At 34.6% G+C, this 24,321-nt stretch overlaps 1 protein-coding gene across 3 annotated transcripts in view; it reads right to left on the reverse strand.

Moving 5' to 3' along the window:
* Nucleotides 1-24,321, reverse strand: part of TLL1 (tolloid like 1) — a 222,526-nt gene that overhangs the window by 10,854 nt on the left and 187,351 nt on the right. For all 3 annotated transcript variants that reach the window (XM_023226651.3, XM_023226642.2, XM_023226656.2), the window contains 3 exons: nt 17,433-17,558; nt 14,398-14,525; nt 1,235-1,448 (listed from right to left, as the gene is read on the reverse strand). In XM_023226651.3, the coding sequence (XP_023082419.2) occupies nt 1,235-1,448; nt 14,398-14,525; nt 17,433-17,558 (468 nt within the window). The remainder of the gene's footprint in view (nt 1-1,234; nt 1,449-14,397; nt 14,526-17,432; nt 17,559-24,321) is intronic.

The raw sequence follows: 24,321 nt of genomic DNA on the forward strand, positions 1-24,321 counted from the left end.
TGTGCTATCAGCGAAACATTGATTAAGTAATAGGATTTTATTTTTCCACCCCTTCATTAGGTGACAAATTATAAGAAAAATATTGAAAGAGTAAATGCCAAATGTGTGGAAAATCTCTCATTAGCATGTTATTTCTCTGGTCTATATAAGATTTTCCTCATGTGTAATATTTACATTAATCATAAGAGTAATTAATTTGTATTATTGATAGAAGACATATGATTACTATTATTAATCAGATTACTATCCTGACAATATCTTTATCACAGACTTCAGTATAAATCGAATGCTCATAATAAAATATACTAGAGTGAAAAATAATGTTGGATAATGGAATAGTTAAAATTATGAATTACAAAACAAAGTGAAAGAATAAAAGCAACCAGCAGAAATTCATGACAAAATTTCACTAAAATTATTTCATAGATGAATTTGTACATTTTTATACTGTGTTTTCCAAGACAAATTTCTCCCATATGCATCAGCAATGCCACTAGGTGTCAGTACAAGCTAAATGACCAGCTAATATCTACATTTAACTGATATATTGTCTTAACTGAATGAAAAGGGGACATTCTCTAGATATTTTATGGAACATATAATGAAACTGTCTCCAAACTATAAATAACGTTACTCTATATTTTTGTCTAAAATTTTTCATATTTTTTGTAAATTAAATTCTATTTCTTTAAGATTCCCAGAACAGTTAGCTGAAATGTGTAAGAGTAAATTAGAGCGTAGAATTAGGCAAAAGATCATGTTGCATACCAAATAAACAAAGGAAAAATAGAGGCTGTGTCAAACAGATGAGTCTTAAACTTACTTATAAACAGATATTAATGTAAAATCTAGCTGGTCAGATAGGTTATTAGATAAAACATACATTTTTAATATCAAGCCATAGATTTCTATCTGTTAAATATAACATAAAAATCAAACTGTTAATGTTAATACGAAATACATTATATGAATATTTCGGTACAGTTCTACTTGAACAAACTGCACTGATCACAAATCAGGCAAAAGCTATTGGGTCTTCCTAAATGCTCAAGAACTGCAAAGAACTTTAGGTAGGATGCTGTGTGATTCTGCAAATATTTCACAAAGTGCTTCAATGAAATTTCATCTGCTATGCTTGGAGATTTATTTACAATCCTATTATTGAACCAAATTCACCAGAAGAGAAACCTGGATCTTAGTCCAAAAAAGAGAAACACGACTCGAATTTGCTGACCTGTAGAATGTGTGGCTTGAAAGCCTTTTCTTTGAACAGATGCATCAGAAACAAACCGAACAAACATTTTATTTCCAGTAGCCACAAGGGGATCTGGTATCTTGTTGCCACATAGTCGTCCAAGAATTGGTGACTTTTCTGTTTCTCCATCAAATACTTCTAAGTGGTCATAAGCACATTCTTGATGCTGCTCAATCTCAAATTCACTAAAGGCCTTTTTTAAAAAGAAGAAATAAAATTTTTTTAAAAAACAAATCACTCAAAATGGGATAATTTTCGGGACAGAAATACATATTAATAAAATATGTTCAGGGCATACTCATAATTTAATACATTTAGAGCATTATTGAGAAAGATGTGAAATCAATAAAATATGTAATATCTGAAAAGACACAATGAGGAAAGTAATGTAATAGCTTCATATGAAATTCCACTATTTGGCTATTAAAATTCTACTATTTGGCTATTTGGCTACTACTGCAATTCAATCTCAGAATTTAAACAGATTATTAAAAAATGATATTTTATTTTGAATTTAATCCAAAGGACTCATCAGAAAATTTCAAGCAATCATATTAAAAGATTGGTTCCTTCTGGGTTTGATAATCATAGAACCCATTGAACACTATCTTACCCTTGGGCACTTAAACGAAACTCAATAAAGTATTATCATACTTTTACAAAACTTAAATGCAACAAATCTTCATAGTATAAGTGAAAGGAGAATAACTTTCACTATGTATTTCTTTATTTAGCTCTTGCAAACCTTGTCATTAGCAAACACTGATAATACTTAATGCTAGAATATTTTTAATTTACTTTTCATGTAGATGGTACACTTATTTTAATATTGGACATCTTGGAGAGTTTGAATGCTTGGCTCTTATTTATGACATTTAAAAACTATTCTAATTTACCTGTGTCATAATTTTCATCTGTGTGACTTAGCAAATTTAAAATAAAAAAATAATTAAATGTATAGCACACTGTAGATCACAAAGCAAAGTTTAATTGAGATGGACTGAAAATAACATTGTCCAAACTATTAATAATTACATAAATTACAGGTTATTTTCCATTTCCAAAGACTCTTTTCTTTCCCCAGAAAAACCATCATACATTGAAGAAATAAAGCTGTGATTCCAACTTAAGTCTATAGAATAAAACTAAAATAATATAAAGAAAATAAACATGAAAAAGTATGAAAACATTTCAAACTTTGTTAATTTGCTATAATCCCTCCAACAAAATATTGGCACATAAACTTTTAATAAACTTATTTTATTTGATACAGTTTTGCTGAAGTGATCATAATATTCAGTCTATTTGAAGACATATAAAAAAAAAAAAAGACTAAAAATTGCTCTGTCTCAGTGTGAACCCACTATCTATTCCATACCACACTACATCACCCACTATCACTTCTGACTTCGGAGGAGTGAGGAAAGAAATGAAAGAAACAATTCATGTTAACTAGGGAGTAGAAGAAAGAAATGGAGTTACTTAACAGAAGAAAGAAAAGGGGGAAAAAAAGCTGATCTCTCTTTTGTCTCTTTCCACTGCACTCTACTTAAAAAGTAGAAATAAAACATATTATAACCAACAGGCATTAGAGTAATTGTTTATTATAATCGTTATGGATGAAAAGGAATGCTGACTTCATTTGAAGAAAGACACTGGCTAGTACAAAAAGACAGAACATACCACAAAGAATTTCACTGGAAGGAGAAGACAGAGCAGGGAAATACAGTGAACAAGGAGACGTCAGTCGAGTCTATCTATCCTGAAGCACAACACGCAAAGCAGGCGATAACTGAAGGAATGTGTCACTTGTTAATCTCTGTAACCCAGTGGAGTACACACATTGCGTGGGATGCAGAAGATTCTGAATAAGTATGTGGATGTCTGCATAAATCTGTCAATGTATTTACCCAAAAACCTAGCTGACGTTTATGGCCAACCTCAAGTATGAAAATTCTACAGACAGGGCCTACTAAATCTCATTTTCTGCCTCTCATGAAATAGCAGTCTGCTCCTATTACCATTGCGTACATATATACATTCCTAACATCGGTTTGTAATTGATAGGAAACCACTATGAGAAAATTGGCTTAACCGCACCTAGAGTTCTTTATTAAATATGAAACTAAGCTTCTAAATTATAAATATAATGTAATTTCAAGAGGAAAAACATTGGTTCAGGAAAAGAATATCTAAAAACCACTGCATGTTGAGCAAGTATCTCTTTCGATTGTGATTTAAAGTCATTTATCTGTAAATATACAGATCAGATAACCAGGGAAACCTGCTGTGTAGAAGAGAGTATTTTAAGAAAGTTGGAGGTCGTGGCATTCTAAAGTATTTGCTATAAGTAGTGGTTAAAGCTGGGATCAGAATTTACAGACCACACATGTTCAGTCCATTGATTGGTCCATTGAAGACTGAATGAGTGAGATAAATAGGTGATATTTTTCTTCCTAATGAAATGCAGGATGTCTAGCCTAAATCATAACATCTGTTTAACAGAACGGAGCAACACCACACAAAGTGGCATTGAGCTGGTGGGCTGGGGGCCATAGTGACAACTGGTCTGGTGCCAACTGGCTACAGCTCTTTATCAAATTACTAATGGAATCAGACTGAGTCTCTAAGAGTCACATTAGTCAAAGGTTCCATAGTGATGCAAACAACTCTCATTCATTAAGGTATTAATGAATTTTCTTTTTGGAATAGGTAGCAACTTGTTAGGTCAAATGCCAAGGCTGGGTGGTCCTTTTCCAGAAATCAGCCTGAACTGAAACCTCCACCACACACAAGCAAAGGTGTGACTAACTCACAGGCTGAGATCTCGGAAGCCTGCCCCTTGTATAGTAGAGATACCCACACAGAGAACCTTCCACACACAGTGACTTTACATCAACAGAAAATATTTCCAGGCCACAAAAATGTATTATAGGAACTCTTTGGAGAGGAAAAATTTCTAAAATATTTTTCAGAGTTCATAATGATAAGGCGTGATATGTCATTTATCGCTTTATTCTACAACAGAAACCAAACCATGAATCTCAATATCTAAATAATAAAGAATGTGCACATTTCCAGCCACCAGGAACCAATGCCACAGAAATGTCCCCAGAAGACACTACTTAGGTTCCTGAAAAGCCCCGTAAGTTCACAATGGAGACAGGATAGCTGGCAAGACTGAATGTATAAAGCTGCAAGGAGCTCAGATTTCCACTCTAACACTACCTTCCTTTGGTAGACAAATATTTTTCTTAAGTGTTGAAAACTTTATAAGTATTTGGGTATTAAAAAACTTTAAAGCATACTCATTCCATGATTATATTTCTATAATTTTAGGGTTACTAATCTAGGTTTTAGAAAGGCCAAAAAAAAAAAGTGACTAACCATGGGCCCCAGTCAGAAGTCCTAATGCATTTCCCACAAGACAAGCAAGCTAAGAGGTTAAGGAGTCCAATTCAAAAGAAATAAAATTGAACTCTCGATATAGGCTGTGGAAATAATAACTTTATTTCTGGAACACCCAAGCAAGACTAATTACCTGGCTGGCCCCTGGCCAGGCTTCCAGACGCTGTTCACTCATATGAACATCTGTAGAGGTTCTTTTATTGAAAATACAGGCAATGGCTAAAGAATGGGGCCTTACAGAGTAACTGCATATACTCACAAAGGACAAGATAATAAAATGATAGCACTTAATGCAGAAATAAAATTTAGCAAGGGTGAACATTTAAACTAAAAGAATTAAAGAGACTGTTGCAATTTGAGCAACTGGAAGATAAGCTTTAGAGGTCCCTAGTCCCAGCCATCTTTCACCTTTTCCTGGTTTTGGTAAAAACTGGCATTTGGTTCCCCACAAAATATTTGAAGGATTAGAGGTCACTGGAAAAACATGGCATCATGGAGTACAAACCTCAGTCTCCCAATTCAAAAGAACCTTTCTTCTCCATGAGTCCTCTATAACTGTGATCAAATATATTTTTATGGCTTTATGACGGATAATTATTTAACAGTTGTAGATGTTTGTGTTTTTTAAATATCCCGTATATAAAGCTATAATTTGTAACTGTATGTTATTTAGCAAAACGCAAGGATATGATAAATCAACTAAAAATGATATAAGCACATTAGCTTATTGCAGTATGCTCGGATGCCTAGAACTTTATTTGTTAGTATTTTGTTTTGAATGAACATTAATTCAAAATATAAAAAGGTACTCCCAAATTTAATGATCAGTTGAGTCTTTCAGAACCAAGACAGGATAAAAACAGGGATAACAGATACTTGTGACTGCAATTTCTTTGTACTTTAAAGCTATAATCATGCAGTCAGTACCTCATGATTAAATAAACACACACACACATAATAAAAACAAAGCAAATGTGTCTTTTGTGTGTCTCTGCTGTAGCAGATTGTCAAACTCAATGCCTTAAAACAACACAAATTTATTCTTCTACAGCTGTGGAGGTCAGTAGTCTAAATTGGGAAGGCAAGGCTGTGTGTTTCTAGTCTAATTCTTCCTCCCCTCAAATCCTGGCAGCCTTAGTGATTTGCTTTACCAACAGAATGTTCCAAAATAATGTTCAAGGGCTTCTGAGGCTTCCACAGCCTCTTGGGACGCTTTGGGAATCCAGGACTGACAGAAAAGAGTCTGGTTCCTTTGAGACCGCCATGTTGCAATGGTCACGTGTGGGTGCTATAGTTGTCCCGGCTGAGTCAGGCTTCTAGCCCTCCACATCAAGATGACAGACATACAATTGCAACCACCTCGACCCTTCAGATATGCTCCCAGGTGAATCAATCAATGTCACATGCAACAGAAAAATTACCAGCAAAGTACTACTTAAATACTGATGCCAGTCCCTCAAACTATGAGATATAACAGTGCTTGCTTTAAGCCATGAGGTTTTGGGCTATTTTGCTATGCAGCAGTAGATAACTAGATCAGTGCATAAAAGGTAATAACTGCATTATAATGCCTAAGTCTCGATATAAATCTACAATAAACTGACTCTGATAGTTCAGTTCTCATGTTAATGTAAAATAATATATACTAGATTTAGATAATCATACTGTAAACTGAATATACATATGGTGAATGAACACCATGCACACAAATGCTCCTATCTCACAAAGGGAACATAGGAATTTTATTGTAATTCCTATTATCTGTAACTGCTAGATCATCTAAATGTCTTTTTGAGATTATAGTCTTGTAACCCAAATTAATCAAAGTAATTGTGATCTCAGACACAGTGAAAGAAGGCTTGTTTATACCTATCAGCCACTACCTACACGTCACTAGACAAAACCATATATCTAGTTACGGGAAAATTTGGGTTAGAAAATACAGTAGGCTTTCAAAATTCATAAACTATGATTTAAAAAATTATCTCGTAAAATTGTCTTCAGTGACAATTTTCTTTTCCTTGCTTCTAAACTGAATAGGGAACATGTAGAAATCTTGTGTTATCCTGATACCAAAACCAGACAATTACTCAACAACAGCAACAAAAAGCCTGAAGACCAGTATCACTAATGAACATGGATGAAAAGCCTTCAACAAAATACTAGCAAACCGAATTCAACAGCACATTGAAAAGACATTCACTATGATAAAGTGCGATTCATCCCAAGGATGCAAGTATCATTCAACATATGCAGATCTATAAACATGATGCAAGACATTAACAGAATGAAGGACAAAAATGATCTGATCATATTAATAGAAAAAAATTTGGCAAATTCAAAGTCCCTTCATGTTAAAAAAAAAAAATCTCAACAAATTAGGCATATAAAGAATGTGCAACAACACAATAAAGACTATGTATGACAAACCCACAGCTAACATCATAATCAACTGAAAAAAGCCAAAAGCTTTTCCGCTAAGATCCAAAATAAGACAACGATGCCCACTCTCACCATTTCTATTCGGTATAGTACCGAAGGTCCTAGACAGAGCAATTAGGCCATAGAAATAAAAGGCATCCAAATTGGAAAAAAAAAAAAGAAAAGTTAAATTATCCCTGTTTGCAGATGACACAATCTCATGCAGAGAAAACTCTGAAGACTCCACCAGAAACCTATTAGAAAGTAATAAATAAATTTGATAAAGTTGCAAGATATAAAATCAATAGGCAAAAATCAGTCACATTCTTATTTACTAGCAATAAACTACCTGAAAAAGAAATCAAGAAAACAATACCATTTACCACAGCTCCAAAGATTATAATACCTTGAAATAAACTTAACGCAGTAAGTAGAAATCTCTACACTGAAAACTATAAAACATTGATGAAACAAAACACAAATAACATTTTTTTCAAAGGAACAGAAAAATAGAAAACACTAAAATGTGTATGGAACCACAAAAAGACTGCATAGCCAAAACAATCTTGAACAAAACAAAAACTGAAAAACAAAAAAACCAAAGTTAGAATCATCCTACTACCTGACCGCAAAATATACTACAAAGCTATTGTAACCAAAACAGCATAATACTGGCATAAAAACAGGCACATAAACTGACAAAACAGAATAGTGAGCCCAGAAATAAATCCACACATTTACAGCCAACTGATTTTTGACAAAGATGCCAAGAACACACAATAGGGAAAGGAGAGTCTCCTCTTATCGTGTTGGGAAAACTGGATATTCAAACGCAGAAGAATGACATTAGACCCATATATCACACTACATTGAAAAATCAATTCTAAATGAATTAAAGATGTAAATATAAGATTCAAAACTATGAAAACTACTAGAGGAAAACATAGGGATAAGTTCCATGACATTGGTCTGGGCAATGACTTTTTGGATTTCACCCCAAAACCACAGACAAGGAAAGCAAAAATAGACAATGAGATTACATCAAACTAAAAAAGCTTCTGTACAGGAAAGGGAGCAATCAACAGAGTGGAAAGACAACCTACAGAATGGGAGAAAATATTTATGAACCATACATCTGATACCAAGCTAATATCCAAAATATAAAAGGAATTCAAACAACTCAATAGCGAGGAAACAAATAAACCTATTTATGGACAAAGGGCTTGAATAGACATTCCTCAAAAGAAAAGACACAAATGACCAAGAGGTATTTGAAAAAAATGCTCAATATCACTAACCATCAAGAAAATGCAAATCAAAACCAAAATGAGATATCACCCCACACCTGCTAGAGTGACTATTATCATAAACACAGAAGATAACAAGTGTTGGTAAGGATGTGGAAAAAAGGGAATCCTTGCATACTGTTGTTGGGAATGTAAATTAGTACAGCCATTTGAAAAGTTAAAAATAGAATTACCCTATGATCCAGCAATTTCACGACTACTGAGTTTATATCAAAAATAAATGAAATCAGTATGTTGAAGGAATGTCTGTTGCTCCCATGTTCACTACAGCGCTACTCACAATAGCCAAGATATGGAATGAACCTAAGTGTCCATCAGTGGATGAATGGATTACAAAATGTGGTATATATACACAGCGGAGTACTATTCAGTCACTAAATGAAGGAAACCTTGTCATTTGTAGCAAATTGGGTGAACCCGCAAGACATTATGTTAAGTTAAATAAGCCAGGCACAGAAAGATAAATACTACATGGTCACACTTATATGTGGAATCTAAAATGATGAAACTTAAAGAAGCAGAGTTGAATGGTGTTGACCAAAGGCTAGGGTGGTTGAGATGGGAAAGGGTTGAGTAGATTTAAGTAAAAAATACAAAGTTTCAGTTAGATGGAAGGAATAAATTCAATAGAACTATCATACAACATGGTGACTTACAGTTAATAATACATTATACTCTTAAAAAATGCTAAGACAGTGAATGTTAAGTGTTTTTTCCCCACAAATATGATCATAAGATGAATAATATATATATTAATTAGCTAAATTTAGTTATTAAACAATGTACATGTACTTCAACATATCACATTGTACATGGTAAATACATGCAATTTTATCTGTCAATTAGAAAACATAAATTGAAAAAAGAAAAAAAATTCTTTCTTTCTTATTTTCCCACCCTGCCTATAGAAAAAGGAATATCAATCCATGAATTGTGAAGAAAGCTCCACTGTAAACATAAGGACCCAAATGTTTTCTTTGCCTTTCATCCCAGCCCTTGCCCATAATGAAGCCAGTTGGTAACCAAGTATCTACTAGGAGCTCTTGACCTAAGAGGATTAAAATATTTCATAATTGTTCAAGTTTCATTGAACTCATTTTTTAAATTTCAGTTTTGGCTGAAATTCTTCCACAAAAATTAAAGATCTATCCAGGCATGGTGGTTCACTCCTGTAATCTCAGCACTTTGGGAGGTTAAGGGGGGCAGATTTCCTGAGGTCAGGAGTTCGAGACCAGCCTGGCCAACATGGCAAAACCCCGTCTCTACAAAAATACAAAAATTAGCCAGGTGTGGTGACAGGCGCCTGTAATTCCAGCTATTCGGAAGGCTGAGGCAGGATAATTGCTTGAACCCCGGAGGTGGAGGTTGCAGTGAGCCGAGATTGCACCATTGCACTCCAGCCTGGGTGACAGAGCAAGACTCCATCTCCAAAAAACAAAACAAAACAAAAACAAAAAAATTTAAAGATCCTAAAGAAATCAGGCAAAATGATTTTATTTTACACATTGTAACATCTTGATGAAATTTCTTGTATTATAAATGTCAAAGTACATGGGTCAGTGATTGAATGGTTTGAACTGTTATTATAAAGTATTGTTCACTAAATGACTATTGGCTGATATCTGCAATAATAGTGATTTCAGTTTTAAAGTAGATAACACTAGGTAACAGTTACATTACATGCAGAAAGGCAATCGGGGAAACAAAAGCAATTATAATGTGAAAATGGCAAGAGTTAAAAAATATAGAATCAAAATGTTACTTGGAGTGGGTGGCTAATCTGTTGTGATACACGTTCTACTAACCCTGGCTCTTAGGATGCTATTGAGAGTCGGGTTTTATATGAACATGATACATGGGATAGGATGGTGGCAATCAATATTATGCTATGAATCAGAAGTTCTGGTGTGGCAGCAATGTGTGTCTTCACAAGCCTTCCAGGTAATTCTGACACATGCTAGCATTTGAGAAAACCTGGCTTACACTGTAACTACTTCCACAGAAAACACAAATTCCAATTCCTAAAATAAAGTTTAATACTTGCGTTAAAACTCTCATTTTGCTTCTGAATATCACCTTCTTAGGATACCAGCAGGTATGATCATGGGTGAACAGACATGCTTTATGTCCTAATTCTCAAGTTGAATATTGGCAAGAAAAATAAATCCTGCAATTTGTGAAGGAACAGATTGCCCTAGAGTTAGATGGGATGTTTCAAGCTGAAAGATATATAATTGAGAATGGATTGAGTATTGCTATGTTTAAAACCGGGGTATATTAGGAGTTCTACTTCCCCTTGGATATAGAAAGCTGGAACTAGTTTTGCTTCTACCCTGACAACAAGAAAAAGCCATGATGTAAAGTGTAAAAAAAAAAAAAGTCACGACATGGGTTGACCACACCAAAGTATGGAAATCACGGTAATCTGAAGTCTACTGAATGTCAGGCCCTTCCCAGGAAAGATGTGATAGTGGCAGACTACAAGAGGAAGAGATGTTGGTATCATACAGCCAGCTGAAAATCATTCTGATAAAATTGGTGATGGGTTGGTGAAGGTCACTTGTGGATGAGGGGAAGAGGAAACTACAGACATGAGGGGAGCTTGGACACACTTGCAGATCCTTTTCCATGGACCTCCATCTCCTGCTCACAAGAACATTTGTGGAAAAAGCAGGAGGTGGGTGAGTGTCTTCCTTTGTGTTTCAGGCTTGAGAAAGGGACGTGGTCACTGCCATGAGAAAAGTCTGAAGCCTCATCGTATTTCTTCTTCAGAAAACACAGCCTTAAGCCTCTGAAGGAGAAGTAGAAAACCCTGCCATCCCTACGACAAAGGTACAGAGCCACTGCAGGCAGAGGAAATGTCAAAACAAAACAGACAAAACAAAATAAAACCCAAACCAAACCCTACTACCCCTAGGGGAAGTCCTGGATTCCGGATCAAATACCAGTAACATTAGAGATCTTCTACCACTAGGAGACTGAAAAGAAACTCTCTCCCAAGGAAGACTCATAAGATATATAGACAGAGTTTCACTGCCATGAAGAGAAGAAAAAGGATCACTGAGAAAACTCAACACCAAGACCCGAACATGCAGGGCCTGCCTAAGGTGGAGTCTGTACTGAAATAATAAAGAACCCCTTGCCTTCACCACCAGACTAGCAAGCACCAAGTAACAAGCAACTGCCATCTATCACTGATAAAGACAAAAAAGGGTGGAGAGGAACAATATTTGCGCTGGGGCTGAACAGAGAAGGTATGGGTGAAATAGAAGCATTGAGAAAACACCTCTTAAATCCCAGCCTCCACCTGAAGAAAAAGGAATTTGAAGCCAGTGGTGCAATGAAGATGATAATAGAACAAGAAAATCCAATCTTGGCTTAATTAGATCCACCTAACACCCTTCTTCATACACACAAATACACTAATAAGCTAACACAAGAGATGCATCCGTTTCCAGACATAAAATCTCTACTATTGCACACATAATGTCTTATTTTAATAAAAAAAAAAATGAGACACAAAAGACAAGAAAAATCAAACACTGCTAAGAGACAAAACAATCAACAGAATAGACCTGAGCACATGGCCCCTATGTTTATATCAAATGGAATTTAGAGGAACTACAAATTTAACATTGATAAGTTAAAGATCCTAGTGAAGATGCAGAGAATATGCAAGAACAGATGGGAGATTTCAGCAGATACACGGTGTTATGGATTAAATTGTGTTTTTCTCAAATTAATGTTGAAGTCCTAACCCCCAACGTGATATGTTTAGGGAGGTAAGAGACACTGGAGCTCTGTCTCTCTCTGTGAATACACAGAGAAAAGGCCGTGTGAGTATACAGTGAGGTGGAGGCCATATACAAGCCAGAAAGAGAGGCCTCACCTCACCAGACAATAACGCTTGTTAAGTACAACTTAATCTTGGACTTCTAGCCTCCAGAACTATGAGAAAATAAATTTCTGTCGTTTAAGCTGTAAGTCTATGATAATCTGTTATGGCATCCCAAACAGACTAACACAACTGGAAACTATAATAAGTGAAATGCAAATGCTAGAAATAAAGAACATGGTAATAGAGATAAAGAATGCTTTTGACAAATTTATCAGTAGATTCAAGACAGCTGAAGAAATAATTACTGAATTTGAAGATAGGTCAGTAGAAATTACTGAAACTTAAACTCAGAAAGAAGGGCAAAAAATGAACCAAACATCCAAGAGTTGAGGAATAACAGCAAACAATCTAGCCCATAAGTAATTTGAATCCCAGAAGAGTGACAATGGCACAGAAGAATTATACAAAAAAATAACAATTGAGAATTTTCAAAAATTAATGACAGACCCCACAATACAGATGCAAGAAATTCAGATAATCCTGAGAAGGAAAAATACCAAAAAATTATTAAACAGAAACATACACACACATAAACACATACACCTGCATACATTATATTCAAATTGCTGATAAAAAGAAAATTTTGAAGGCAGCCATAGAAAAAATAATCATGATTTATGATATAATGATAAGATTTACCAAAGAAGTACAGAAAACTATGTAAGCCAGAAAAAAATGGAATCATTCAAGATGGAGAAAGAAAACTGTCATCCTAGAATTCTATATGCAATGAAAACAGCTTTCAAAACTGTTAATGTACATACTTTATACAAAATATAAAAATGAGTTCTTCAGAAAGAAGAATTATGATATCCAACAAAAATTTAGATTGAGACAAAGAAATGTCTTCATGAAAATCAGTTTTTCCAGCTCTCTTAAGAAAATGAACTCCTTAAAAAAATGCAGCCTCTATATTTCAGCCCATAAGGCTCAGGAAGTTACCATAAGGTTCAGGGAATCATCCTCTCAATCAGGACCTTGGACAGGACTGGAGAGCAGTTGAGTTCCTCTACTGCTGTCATTTCAGCATTTAGTACCCTTCAACAGTGTGGCTGAAATGAACTGATATCTCTGTCTGGGAAGTGACTTACAACTATGGAGATTGGAAGGACCTCCATACTAAGAATATGAATTTCTTGGCAACTGTCTCTGATTTTATTATAACGTTGTATATAAATAAGGCTTTTTTATTGGCCAATAATATTCACTGAGGAAAGAGTCAAAACAAGAAATTTAAAAATTAAACGTATGATTGGACTCATCTAGTGAGCTACCTTGGACTGGTAGCCTCACTCCTCAGACAATTTTTGTCATTATAGTGCCTGCTGGGCTCTTTCCTGAGTCTTGTTAGTTGGCACTGCCTTTTGCTTCTAAAAACAACATATTGCAGGAAATTGTTAACATTTCTACATTTCTATAATTTTATTTCTTTAGATTATACTCTTCAAACACTCTGTGGCCTATAATGAAATTTAACATTCATTATCAGGTTATTATTTATGACCAGGCCAGAATGCAAAATGCGAAGAATGCAAGAGAGATGAGACATTATACTCATATTTGAATTACTCATGCCGAATAAAATGTGGGCAAAATCTAAGGAAATCAGTATCTTTGTACAGAGGGCAATATATCATGTGAAAATAATATTCTGTATACCACAAGACAAAATTGATTATATTATGAAAAATACACATGTATATGGAATTGGTATAGCCAGTAGAATGTGCTATGCTGGGTTTAAGTGAATTATTATTCTGTGCTTTCTGGCAAATTTCTGATTTTTTTGTTTCTTCATTTATTTTCCAAATTTGAAAATATAATTACCAGTAATATATTAGGAAATAAAGACTACTGTTTTGCAGCAACTTTGGTAATGCCTTATAAAACATCCAGAATAAGAAACACTAGAGGAGAACAACGTGGCAGTCACCTTGATTTAGCAAGTCAAGGATTTTAGTGTAAGGAGGAAAGCACGAGACAAAAAATCTTTTCCAGATGCCTATGATTCAATTCAATTAGATAAACCTCCATGTTATTTCCTAGTGCTTGTAATGAAAGACAAGGGCAGTCAGCTTAATGGAAAGTAAAAGGATGTGCTCACTTACTAATTTGACTCGGTGGCCGGGAGTGGCGCTGATCTCCCAAGTGCATTCTTTCCTGCTTGGGTACTTGTCTGGCCAGTTGGGACTGGTGATGAGGCCACTTGGACTGTGGATCTTCTGTTCACACTCAGCTGCACCAATAACCATAATATCAGACAGTGTGGCAATCCAGCCCCGGTTTGAGGCAGAAAGCAAGCAGCCTATTTGCCCACTGCCCTGCTGAAAGATTTTCCTGAATACCAGCTAATTATCACTTCCGTGTCGGTTATCATATTCATCTGCTCTGGGAAATCTGTTGCTGAGCATAATCAGCCACTGTTTGTTGTCTGCCTCACATGAAATGAAGTATTTACCATAAATCAGATAAATGCCTAAAATAAAATGAACTTTTATTTTAAACTGATGGGTCTGTGGCTCAGACTTTAACAGTGCAACATATATTGACAGTCGAGAATATCAACACTGGGTGTATTTAATCCAATGTCGCAAACAAACATCATTGGACTATGCCATTTGCAATTTTTTTCCTATTAAAAGAAGCATCATTTACAGCCAATTAACATCATGAAGGCACCTTTTGAATCACGTATTTACATTTTCTCTCTCCCTTAGTTAAATATACACTTGAATACCTGTATCATAATTTTAGCTTCTAAAATAAATTAGCCCTAACTTTATCAAAGCAAATGGAAGCACTAAGAGGAAAAATAAATGAACAGCTACTAGCCCTGGAGATGCTTCTGAACTTCAAAGGATACCTCATTCAATCAGTATAATCATTTAAGGGTTTTTTTTTTTTTTTACAATTAAAATAAGCTCATTTTAGACAAGATCTTTCCACATGGTTAATGTTAAATTTCAAAAACACTTAATATCCTCAAGCTGTGTTCTTTCTATATAATTTAGGAAATTCTATAACATGCATCCTTGTTTAGACTGGGATTATTTGTTATGTGTTGTGTATCCTGTTCTAAAATACAAATAACTTTCTAAAATTTCCTGAGCAATACATTTGGTGTAATACTTTATTCAATGGAAAACACACCTGTTATACCCTTTGGGGCCACACGGCAAGGGTACCATGCCCAACGTTAGTTAGTGCACTTACTGTAGTTGCTGCTGCCCCCACTGCTGCAATCATTCATACTAGACCTTCACCTTAATTGTGCTAGGTTTCCATAGAGAGATTTGTATTTGCAACAGAAGATTACAATAAAGTGGAAGGTAAATCAGTTCCTGTCTGATAATCTATGATTATGGTAGCAAGACATAGCCTTGAAAGTTTGGATCCAGTCATGACAAGGGTTTTCTAAATTTCATCGTCCCTGTCTCGGCCTCGCAATGTGAAATGTGATCTCTGCAGGATGTGGCAATGACACTGAGACTAGGTTGAGAGGCTCGTTGCTAAAGTGTACAAGGAGCATGTACTATAGTGAAGGTAAGAGATGATCCAACCTCTTTCCTGGCAATAGGACAAGTTTATTAAGGTGCGTCTGCATGTTGTTTTATCTATAATGAAGTTTCCTATATCATTTATGTAATGAACAGAGACACATTTGCTACCTGTGATCCACAGGCTACATGTATAATCTATAATCTATAAAAGCTGTCTTGTTTTTTTTCTCTGAATTACCTTCAATGTCTGCAAAATGAAAAACAAAAACCTGGGCCAAGTGCAGTGGCTCATGCCTGCAATTCCAGCACTTTGGGAGGCCGTGGCAGGTGGATTGCTTGAGCTCAGGAGTTCAAGACCAGCCTGAGCAACATGGTGAAAACCCATCTCTACAAAAAATACAAAAAATTAGCCAGGCATGGTGGTGTGCACCTGTAGTGCCAGTTACTTGGGAGACTGAGGTGGGAGAATTGCTTAAGCCTGGGAGGTCGAGGCTGCAATCAGTTGAGATCACCCCACTGCACTTCAGCCTTGGCAACAGAGGGAGACCCTGTTTCAAAATAAAAACAAAAGCGAAAACTCCCAAAACCCACAAAAACCTGGGCCTATTTCTTAATCTATTGATTTAATAGCATATCATATCTTACCAAGTTACAGATATTATACTTATACATGAAAGTAGAGAAAGAAAAATTCTTGCTTGTATATGATTCTGCACAATGTCATTAGCTCAATGAAAAAAAGGAAATCCTTGACATGTAACCATATTTCAAAGGAGCTGAATGGAACAAGGGTCAACTCAGGATATTCTCTATTATTCCAATGTTTACACAAAACATTCTTATCTAACTGTGGTTAGAGTCAGGTACCTTCCAATGTACATATGGTGACTAAAGTTATAAAATTTGCCTTAGTAATTCTCCTCTCAAAACATGCATAAATCCAACTTAAGTAGAAAATTCGGGAACAGACTGTCAAAGGAAGAAATAAGAGCTGAATAACTATTTATTGTTCTCGTCTAGTTCATAGTGGCTAAGGGGATTCAGATTACTACTTTTAAAAAGTTGTGGAATTTTGTAAGGCCTTGGGGACAAAATCTGGTAGGGTATGATTGTGCTACTATTAAGCTTTTCTGGACCAACACCATGACTTCAAACTTTAAATGACACAGTGTCTACCATTTTCAAATGTCTTCCCTTTGGTAGGCATTTGAGTTTGACACTCTTGGTATTTAAAGGGACATCACTTATGTAGCACATGCACAAGATATGCAAGATATTTTTGGGAGGAGTATTACATCAAATGCAAAACATTTAGCAGAAGTTAAGTTTAACTATGCATGCTGTTATAAGGTCTGTTCCACAAAGACCTGGGGAGAATGTGGTGCTTTTCTGGCTACCAGATCGTATCCTAGCAGCTACTATGTCTGTTATACAAAGCCACTCTAATGCCACCTATATGCAAAGTACAGATCCAGTCATTTGCCTTGGATCTTTGAACATTACACAGAATTTTGTTTTTTGACATTTGGGTGGCCCACCATGAGATCACTCATTGAAATGATTAACTCTACTTGGAAGCAGGGCTTTATCCAAACCACATGCAATTCTACATTTTGTCAAGATAAGTGTATTCCTTTCCATACCTTCTTTGCAATCATGTTTATTTTCATGCAGCACAAATCCATTACGGCACTGACACATGTAGCTCCCCATCGTGTTGACACATTCGTGCTGACATCCACCATTATCCTTAGAGCATTCGTCTTTGTCTAGCAAAGAGATCAATCCCATGGTTTAGTAAGTAACTTTAAAAACAAAGGATATCAAAGGGAGTCATTTAGTTGTGGTTAACACTGCCAAAGGGTAAACTAAGTCATGGTTTCTCCTATTCCCAACATAAAACAAACAAAAATGTAGGATCTCTTAGTTGTACCCTTTCCTTGTTTAGCTTGTAGCCTCATACCATGAATCAAGTTTCCAAGACCATTAGTACTACAATAATAACTTGTAACCCTCTTTTATTCCTATGCTGGAGTAGAAGTTTTAGGTAGGAGAAAGAGGAAATCAGTAGATCTTTTTTTCACATTAACCCTAAACATTTACTGCTAATTTTAAAAAATAAATTGAAAATTGTGCATAGTTGGATAGGGGCAAGAAATAGCATTTAAGTAGAGGGATATCTTTCAATATATTAACCATGGTATACAGACAGAGGCTAAACAAGTTTCCGAGATTTGTATGTAATCACTTAAAAAAATCACTCAGTATAATTACTGTAGTTGATTTTTTTTTCCCCATTAACTCTGCAGTTATGCTTAGCATTAATGAATTTGGATATTTCATAGCATTCTAAGCAGAAAAAAAGCATAATTAAACTATTCTACAGAAGAAATGAAATTTATATATTTTAAACAAATATACTCTGGCAGACAAGTTTATTAATAAGTCATCCCCTAAAAGGGCTTTTAGTGTGCTAGAAGTAAGGTAAAGATTAGACTAGGAAATATGAGCCCCCCAAAATAGCTAACAAATTCACTACAAGGAAAAAAGCCAAATTAGATTAACAGGCAGTCAATTCGGTGAGGCATCAACTATCACTCATGTCACTCAGCTGTCATTCCATAGCTGGCCTGTCCATTAACATCAAAACTGGCAGATTGTTCCTAACACACATTCATGATGGCACGTCACTCAGACTTTCATCACTCTCACACATAGAGAATGAAAAGGACGAGTTACATCCTATGAGGAGTTAGGCTGAATTCAAATTGGACACTCTCAGCTGATTTTGCTAGTGAGCACTGGCAAGCTCTTGGTGGCATAGAAATTATACTATTTTTGCTTTTTTATCAAATCTATATTCATTCCATGGAAAAATGTATAGGGAAGGTATTTTTATCAAAGAATCTGATGGTAATTTTTAAAGGTGCATCTATTTTGTCACATTTGAAGATTGATTACACGACACATATGCTTACAGGCGATATGAATGCATTGGCACTATCTGAATATTTTAAATACACACAGGCAATCTCAGTTTTTAAATACTATATCATAATTAGTATATTTGTGAGTTATGTGTTCTCCACCTATCCTTGACACTTCCATTATTCTTTCAACACTTACTATGGAGAATAAGCCAAAAGCAAAACAAAATAAAAGCAGAACAAAGAAAATTATTCTGTGAAAGAGCATCAAACACTGAAATGTAGAAAAAAGCAGCAGTTCATAGAAAATTAGATATGTAGAATCAATTTTAGAGAAATTTAACATAATTTTGAACTCTTGATTCCATTAGCTGCATCGACCGTGAGAATTACAGTTTATGAATTATAAATGACTTCTACAGAATGGGTGGACAGTAAACCATACTTCCCACCACCATGGTATCAGCTGCCTGCATTTTCTAATGCAGATGGTTAACCAATGAATTGCTTAAATTTGTTTTTCACTCTTACTTTCCAGAGGCTCTTTACCTTACGAAGCTTCAGAATAATGCTTCCTTATGAGTGAATGTAGAATTTATCTCTGCTAAATGGAAGAACCAATTAAGAAAATGCTGGTGACAGAATTATTCTGAAATAGACACATATTTCCTTTGAAAATGTTTATATAATTATGGTTTTGTATACTTAATATAAGACCTGATAGAGTGAACTTTAGTTGTACCCTGGGTCAACCAGGCTTCTGAGAGTAGCTTGGAAACCTAACAACTGTATGCAAAGTAGCTTAGAGAAAATTAGTTCACATTTGCAATTGACTGATAAACAGATGAACTGCTCAGAGACAAACAGTGAAGAGGCAGAGATGGCCTGAATCACCCTTTTATTGGTACCTATTTGGATTGCCATGCATGAAAGATACAAAAATGTTAAAATACAAAGGTGAACACAAGTGTTATTCAATAACACATGCATTATTGCTGTGTTTAAATCCAGTCATTTTATAATAAAAAGAATTCCAAAACATAAAATATCCCAAAATCCAAACTTCATTCTAGTGGAAAGGTCATATTGCTCATATTTTGGAGTATAATTAATTTCAAGATCTGTTAAAAAATAAACTGACCTATAGTAATAGTAACTAAAGAGAGATAAAATACAAAATGAAACCAATTATATTTCCATGATTTTGTAGCCAACCACTAATACTCTTGCTGTGCTAAAAATAATAATAATAATAATTTCAGAATAATTTTTGGAAGAAGAGAAAGCAGAGGAGGAGGAGGAGCAAGAGGAAGAAGAAAAGAAAGAAGAGGAAAAAGATGAAAGAGAACACGTATAAGACAGGGTAAAAGAAGAGTTACTATTTATATAGTCATTATTCTCTAAGTATCTGTTATTTTTTACTTTCCCAATTTATCAGAGTTTCCTGCCTTCATTCGCACATCTGATATAGCATAATTTAATTTAAGGTTGCATGAAAATGAAAAGTTATCAGTTAGGCAGCTAGAATATACTATGAATTAGTCTAAATTTTATCTAAAATTCAAAACTGAACCAATCAAAATAGCATCTAAAGGCAACAGAAGAAAGTTATTATGTCCTGAAAAGTAGCATATAAAACTGTACCTCCATGTGTCAAATAGTCATATGAAAAGAGAAAATTTCAGGAAATCATTGGAATACTTAAAATTATCCAGATGTTTTACATCATGCAGACTAAAAATATTTTGGTATTTTGCACTATATTTTGAAAAATATTTTAATTCATCTGCGGGGTAGTAAATATGGTGTGGTTATTTTAAAATCACTTGTTTGAACAGGAGTTAATAGAGTATTCTAATTAAAGTGAATGCAATTTTGGATTTCTTATGTTGATGAGAAATGGTAACTTCATACAAGATAAGTTCTGCAAATATATCATAGATTTCTTATTTATGAAAGGCCATCAAACTTGGAAAAAAGCTATTAGCAAACATAATTAACTTCTGTTTTCACTTTCCATTTCTCCTCTTAGGACAAAAACTCTGTTTTGAGGAATACAAATCCAAGGAAAGAAAAAAGGGAGGAGGAGAGACATTTAAACATTTCTCATCATGTCTGCGTAACACATTCAATAACTGAAATTTCTATCAATAATTCATTTGAAATTTTCTGGTATTTTCATATACTAGACACAAAATACAGAAAAAAGTGTTTTTCTTAGTGCTAGAAATAAATGTTTTATTGAGGAGAAATAAAAGCATTTATTTTCTGCAGATGGAAATTAGCCCCCTTCTCTGGAATAGACATGTCTACTTTCCATTCCTTCATGTAAGGTAAAGAAAAGGCCCATCATTAGGAAAAAGGAAGGGGGTATTCTTCCATCAGAGGCCTGCAGCGAACGTCTGAGACTATCAGAGGTCATCAGTCTATGAATGATACATACTGGATGGAACTGAAGTTGCAACCTGTATCAAGTTCTTGCAAGATTCAAAAATAAAAATTTTCTCTTTGCAGAAAGCTTCCTTATCTGTAGGAAAAAGAAGTCAATTGTCCAAGCAACAGAACAGAAACATACAAGAGCAGGTATTCTCAAATTAAATGTTCAGGATCTGAAATAAATGGACACATGCACAGCACACACAGGCCCAACATAAAACTATCCAGTAAATAATCACCTACAAAAAAGCACCAATAAACACTAGGAAAGCTACAACAGAGACAATTTTCTGTTTCCATAAACATGCAAATATTTAAATTTCATTAATGATTGGAAGCAGGATTCAAAAATCATACAAGAAAGTTGTGTTACTGTGTGTAATCACCTTAAAATTTTGTTAGAGTAGTATCATGTCGAATTTCATCTGCAAATATCAACAACCATTCCATGAGAGAAACAGTGGACAAGAAGGACACTTACAAATATCGAGACACACTGACAGGAAGATAAGATGAGGAGCATGTCAATTGAAATTACTTGAATTTAGAGCTAGAAAGATTGCAATGCACACATGATTTTAAGTGACTCCTCCATTTGTTACAGACAGATGAACTGGGAGTCGGAAAATGAGTTTTAGTCCATTTCTGTCCTTGAGCAAGTCCCTAGGCTTATCAGCAATAGTTAGATCACATTCCTAATAGATTTTTCCCCGAGGGAGACTGCCACTATTCTTCACATTTTCTGCTCTCAGAATTGCAGAGTCATAACTGAATCTTTTCATTAATAGAGGGTTGCCTATAAAAGGCAAAATGCCTATGCTCAACTCTCATTGCCTGAAGTCATTGTCAAATATTATTTCCAAAGAATAAATGCTATAATTAAAATTTTAAAAGATGTCAAGTTCCCAAATGTGCTAATTTTTTCAGGTATAAAGTCCTACTAATATTTCTGTTATGCTTAACTCATTTAAAGAAAAGAAACTCTTCTGAGCATAATATTCCTAGCTTTGCTTCCTCACTTAAAATTAAGTAAATTGCATCGTGTATACCTATGCAGACTTGCAGACTTGTGCTCAAATATGTCATATAAAATTAAGTTTGGTTTTACTATCATATAAACTAAATCATTATGGTTAATCTAGTAACAAATCTCATTTAGTCCAAGAAAATAACACCAAGCTATCGTTGGACCATATATCTTCTAGAAAATGTCGATGCCACTATATTCTGAATTACTTGAAATAAATAAAGCCACACATAATTCTATATAATGTTCAAATGGTCTTATGTTGGCTTCCTAATTTCTTTATTTGCTTTAATATTACTTCATTGTATTGCTCTTTAAATATATCCCGGAATAAGTGTAGCATATTACACTGATTTTTACAAAGCAGCTTATAAATTATTTTGCTATAAAATCCAATGACTTCTTAATTTTTAAGCTATGGCATTTTTATGACTTATTTATGATATTTAGTCAGAATTGATAGATGAGAGTTTCTTAATTTTATGAGCATGGAAGTGATGTGAATTATTCTGCTAAAAAGTTCTTAGAGACATTCCTTCAATGTTATTTCTTAAATCTAAAAAGTGTTTGTTTAAAAAATCTGAGGCTATGTGCAAGGAAAGCTAAAATCTCTTATGCAATTATTTTATTAGACAATGATATGTTGAAAATAATACTATAAATATATTATTTCATTGTATGTTAAAACTTAAATATATTTGTCTTTTTCCTGATGTATCACTTAACTGAAAGAAAGCTAGAGTTTTATTTTTAATAGCTTTCTTTTCCAAATACTATAGAATCACTTATTACCAAATATTATTTTTTACTATTACTGAGTTCCTTGAAAATTCTTAGAAGTTCTTGGAAAAAGAATGTGGAACAAATAGCTGAACATGTTATATTCTGTGTTAAGGTTTCTTTCTTTTTTTTTTTTTTTTTTTTTTTTTTTGAGACGGAGTCTGGCTCTGTCGCCCAGGCTGGAGTGCAGTGGCCGGATCTCCGCTCACTGCAAGCTCCGCCTCCCGGGTTCACGCCATTCTCTTGCCTCAGTCTCCCGAGTAGCTGGGACTACAGGCGCCCGCCACCTCGCCCGGCTAGTTTTTTGTATTTTTTAGTAGAGATGGGGTTTCACGGTGTTAGCCAGGATGGTCTCGATCTCCTGACCTCATGATCCGCCCGTCTAGGCCTCCCAAAGTGCTGGGATTACAGGCTTGAGCCACCGCGCCCGGCCTAAGGTTTCATAAGGCCACAACTACTTCTGAAATTTTTAGAACACTGGCTATAAACATAACCATTTTAGACTATGTGTTTATAAAATATCTCTTGATTAATGTATATAATATATTAACATCTTTATTAGATTGCCTGTAATAAAATATTTGGGAATTTAACTCAATTCAATACGCTTGTATTAATATTAACTTGTAGTAATATTTATTAACTAATGAAGAAATAGGTGTCTATCAGGCAGTGTTTGCAAACTAGAAATATTTGGCTAACAGTAATAGGTGGAAACATGATAGGAGTTTTTTTTTCTTTTAAATTTATTTTTATATTTTAATTAAAAGAAAACTCTGAGAAGAAAATAGAGAAAACCATAATGCATCGTCTTTCCACCCTAACCAAGCATTCTTGGTATTTTCATATGGCAAATTTCAGGTTTGTTCCAACCTGCATTCTTAGCTATATAGACAGTGCAGGCACTGTTTTATGCCTAGATTTCCATTAACATTTTACCACCTACAACATTTTACACCATGGAATGGCTGAACCATCTTTGTAGCACAGAAGAGTCCACAAAGTGCATTTGTCATAACTTATTTATGATTTTCCTGTTGTCGCAATATTAGGTAGCTCCAAATTTCTGTCACTATCACATCATTTTGAAATTCTATTTCCAGATTTTGAGATATTTCTTGATGAAAGAGTCCCATGAATGGGATTTCTGGGGCAAATGGAGTAGTCATTTTAATGACTCTTGATTTCTATGATAAATTTCATTCTTTAGAATTTGTGACAATAAATCCAGTAACACACTTTGTCAAAGCCCCCCATAGTGAGTTTTAACATTTAAAAAAACTTAGATTTTGTTTGTGAAGTATAGTATCTTTATAGTTGGCATACTTACTTTCTAATAATGTAGTTACAGTGAATTACTTG

Source organism: Piliocolobus tephrosceles, chromosome 3, assembly GCF_002776525.5.
Source record: "Piliocolobus tephrosceles isolate RC106 chromosome 3, ASM277652v3, whole genome shotgun sequence".
Classification (NCBI taxonomy): Eukaryota; Metazoa; Chordata; class Mammalia; order Primates; family Cercopithecidae; genus Piliocolobus; species Piliocolobus tephrosceles.